We start from the raw sequence: 4,047 nt of genomic DNA on the forward strand, positions 1-4,047 counted from the left end.
CAACACCAACTATAAAAGCAACAATGAGAAAAACGACACCAACACCAACAACACCAACAATAAAAGCTACGACAACAATAAAAACAACCTCAGCAACAACAATAAAACCAACAACAACCGTACCAACAACTGTCCAGATGGCAACAACCCCTGACACAACCACACCCACTGGTAGGCCTACTGGTGCACCTGTATACCAAGCCAGCTCCACTACCACTAGGTCCACTATACACACAACCACTGAGTCAACTGTTAGGACTAACATTGAACACAGCAGTAGACCAGTGCACACTTTGGTGCGGGGAGAAGCCACAAGGGTCAAACCAGGTGGTTTCTTCTTCTGCACTCTATTTTTGCTTTACATTTTAACATGCTAAAAGCTCAAATAACATTTCCCAACTCTCCATGCGTATTTTCAAGTGAAAGATTCTGTGCAATTTCCTTTCCTGTGATGATTAATATAACTTACCTCTTTGATAAAATTACAGCAGATTATTTTATTTATTAGAAAACTAGTTGAACAGTTGCTACAAATGTCAGCTACAGGTTGTCTAAAGACTCAAAAGTAAAACCATACAAAATATGACATATTTTAAATAGCTTGGCAGCTAAGTCGATTTACTGTAAATATGGATTGGGACTTTTGTTCACTTTTGTTTTTAACTCATTTTTGAAACATGAAAAGTGAAAACTACCTAAACTCTTTTATTGCAGCTTGTACAGTATGTTAGTGATGAGCTACCTCCAGCTCTCAGGTATATCACATCCTTCTTGCATGTTGAAATTAGAAAACTATTATTTAAGAGATGCAAAAGTGAGCAGATCAATACATTACAGTGAAAGAGCCAGTAGGCTTTGATAAATGAGACAATAATACATTTATTTTAAATTATTCTGTGGGTTTTTTGCAGAACAGTAATTAAGAAAAACTGTTTTGTTATCCATTAAAATGACTGAAATCAGCAAATTGTCTATTAAAATAGTTTAATGGGTAGTTAAGCATCCTATTACTTATATTTACCACTTCTGAGATTTAAATCTTTGATGCAATTTTTTATTTTTTTATTTTACCTATGCTTCTTATCAGTATTTGCACTAAATTTGCATAATCTCTGCACTGGAAAAGTAGAAAAGGAAACCACATAATCTGAGAGGGAATATCATATCAATGGCATTCACCTCATTAATATAAAAATAGTTGTTTTCACAAATTTAAATTAAATTACAGTAGTGTTCCAATGTATCAACTTTTGCTTATTTTCTTCTGACTGTCTGAAAGCAAATTAAGGACAAGTTTGCCTGTAAATGGTGATGATAAGTCTTTTGCACAAGCTTGTGTCAAACTCAGGTGCAGGTGAATTAGCGGCATTCATTCCCAACTTTAATTCCTGCTTGCATGGTATTCTTTGGCTGGTACAAGAGTCTAAAGCAGGATAAATGGTGCATATTTATGTGTTGGGTATTTGCACTACTTTAATTCAAATCAGGTACTTTGGCATTATTTATTTTGAATAAATGGTTCTGCATCAGTCTCAGTTTGGACATTCATCTTTGTGTGTCTGTGTTTATGTCTTTACTTTGCTGTCTACAAGGATAACGTTGCTTTAAATGGCTTTAGTGAAATCTAAGCTTTGTAAATTGTACTCAGTTCTCGGATTAACAATTTGGTGAGGGCCATTAGTTAAAGGTATGTTGACATTTTTGGAAATGCACTTATTCTCTTTAGATTTAGATGAGAAGATCCATTACCTATTTTGTACCTGTCTGTTAATGTAAGGCAACAGCCATAAACCAACTAAGGTAACAACATTTGGCTACCACCACCTCTAAAGCTAAATAATTAACCAATTATATCTTGTGTGTTTAGTGCAAAAACAAATATTTGTGGGTTTACAGGGATTATGTGCCAAAGTATTTGGTTTTAATTGGAATAAATGTGTCTTCGAATCAAATAATATCACCTTTTCCATTCTTTGTGTTAGGCTAAGCTAGCCAACTGCTGTAAGTAGCTTCACATATACTCTTACAGATATAAGAGTTGTATCAGTCTTCTTATCTAACTCGTAGCAAGAAAGCGAATAAGCGTATTTCCCAAAATGTCTAAACTATTACTTTAAAATAAAAAAATTCTTTAACACATTGTTAAACTTCATATATTCAAATAAAGAGGGTGATTCTGTCTCTCCCTCAGGTTATCGCACAACCGTCATGACTGCAGCCATGTCTAGGATTGCTCAATCCCCAATCGTCACCACACCTCCAACCAGGAGACACGGAAGACCCCTTCAGACCCCCCCTTGTACCACCTCCCAATCTTTAACCTCACTGCAACCTTGTCCATCTACAACATCCCTGACTCTGACCTCTGCACGTTACCTCGAGCATCCTGGAGCGTTCACCACACCTCGGCTGCCATATTGGAACCAGAAACCCACGGCATCAGACTACAAGCCCCAGAGACCACCGATCAACACAACGCTGCTTAAATCACAGGAAGAGAAGCTTTGGCTCGGAGAGAAGCAGGAAATCGCTGGGGAGGGTAACCAGGTGTTTAAGAGGCCTCGAGGAAGAGGTAGAGGGCGCGGTTACAAGCGAGGAAGAGGGCTACGGGTTGGCTCAGTGCGACTGGTAAGCGCTGATGGTTTATCAGATCGAGGTAGAGTGGAGATCTTTATCCGTGGTGAGTGGGGGACAGTGTGCGATGACCTTTTTAGCAACAAAGCAGGTACCGTAGTGTGTCGACAGCTTGGTTTCACGACGGCGTTGGCAGTGATGAAGAGGGCTGCGCTGGGGGAGGCAGACAGGAGCGTCAGGATCCTGTTGGATGATGTGGAGTGTGAGGGCGGAGAGAGGTCGCTGCTGGAGTGCAAGAGATCCAGGGTTGGGAAACACAATTGTTCACATGGGGAGGATGTAGGGGTGATCTGCGGTTAGCAGAGAGGGGTGAAAGTAAAAGAAAAGCATAGGAAGGGAAGTAGGAGACAGTGGAGTGATGAATTGTATTTTGTTTTTCAGTTTGCATATTTGTTTCATTTTTCATTTCCCATCCACTTCTAAATGCAGAAAATATCCAAAATACTTTGTATGTGTGTTTTTTTACATAGATGAGGAACATAAATGATGAGTTTCTCCTAAACTTACTCAGACTACTGACCCTACTTTGCATAGAGTCGAAACAAAAGAGATGCGGCACGCTCAGTCGTGACACAGCAGTAGATGGTACTAGAAGTACTGCGCTGACTTACTGTCTAGTTAGAGTCCAAATAGTCACTACGTCTCACCAACATTCAGGATTCCCAAATGAATTTTGCTGTGACACATTCTGGTTTCATTCGGATTGATGTTTGCGGTCTTACTTTTTGAACCATTAACACACATTTTATTTTAGGAATACAGATGGTTTTGATTTACTCAGAAATGGTAGAAGTGGACTGCGTGAGTCTTGGAGAAACTTTAATCACATTCTTGCTGTGTGTTCTGTTTACATACGTGACATCGATGAGGCAAAAATACAGCATATCAAAATAGTCAATTGTGTTCTAAGAAGATATTTGTATTTTTGTATTCAGCAGGTCTATTTTCTAAAGCAGCTTTTTATAATTTGCATTTTGATTCCTTTTGTTGAATGTAGATTTAAGATGAAAAAAAGTATTTCAAAGGAAATGCTGGACATTCTGTATGATGAATGTAATAAAATATTTCCAGTTTTATATAAAGAGATTTGAGGGCACAGAGTGCCTGTGATATGAATAAAGTTTACTGCAAAATTACTTTCTTGTTATTCTCTATTATTCTCTATCAACGTACTCTTATGTTTTGAAGAACAATTACTTACATGCACACTTTCACTGAAACTCAAACTGTTCTTCCCATTATGTGGCTCAGTGAGTGGTGGCCTTAGTTCTAACATTGTTTTTTTTATTTTAACATCCCACTTTTTAACACCATGTGTTATCCAGGCACTCTGCAGCACACACACACACACAATGTGACCAGATGGCAAGAACATTTCTCTGGGTTAGACTGTCTTGTGATGAAGCCATTACT

General features: G+C 38.3%; 1 protein-coding gene across 4 annotated transcripts in view; it reads left to right on the forward strand.

Moving 5' to 3' along the window:
• Positions 1–2,996, forward strand: part of si:ch211-136a13.1 (HHIP-like protein 1) — a 17,117-nt gene extending 14,121 nt beyond the window's left edge. The window contains exons 14-15 of one of the 4 annotated variants that reach the window (XM_035680148.1): positions 55–171; positions 2,192–2,996. In XM_035680148.1, coding sequence (XP_035536041.1) covers positions 55–171; positions 2,192–2,934 — 860 coding nt within the window. In that variant the 3' untranslated portion in view covers positions 2,935–2,996. Of the gene's footprint in view, positions 1–36; positions 172–2,191 lie in introns of all 4 variants that reach the window. The other 3 variants (XM_035680147.1, XM_035680149.1, XM_035680150.1) reach the window with 3 other exon arrangements.
• Positions 2,997–4,047: the final 1,051 nt, after the last annotated feature.

The sequence above is a fragment of the Morone saxatilis genome, unplaced genomic scaffold, assembly GCF_004916995.1.
Source record: "Morone saxatilis isolate NCDOM2014 unplaced genomic scaffold, NCSU_SB_2.0 Contig8, whole genome shotgun sequence".
Lineage (NCBI taxonomy): Eukaryota > Metazoa > Chordata > Actinopteri > Moronidae > Morone > Morone saxatilis.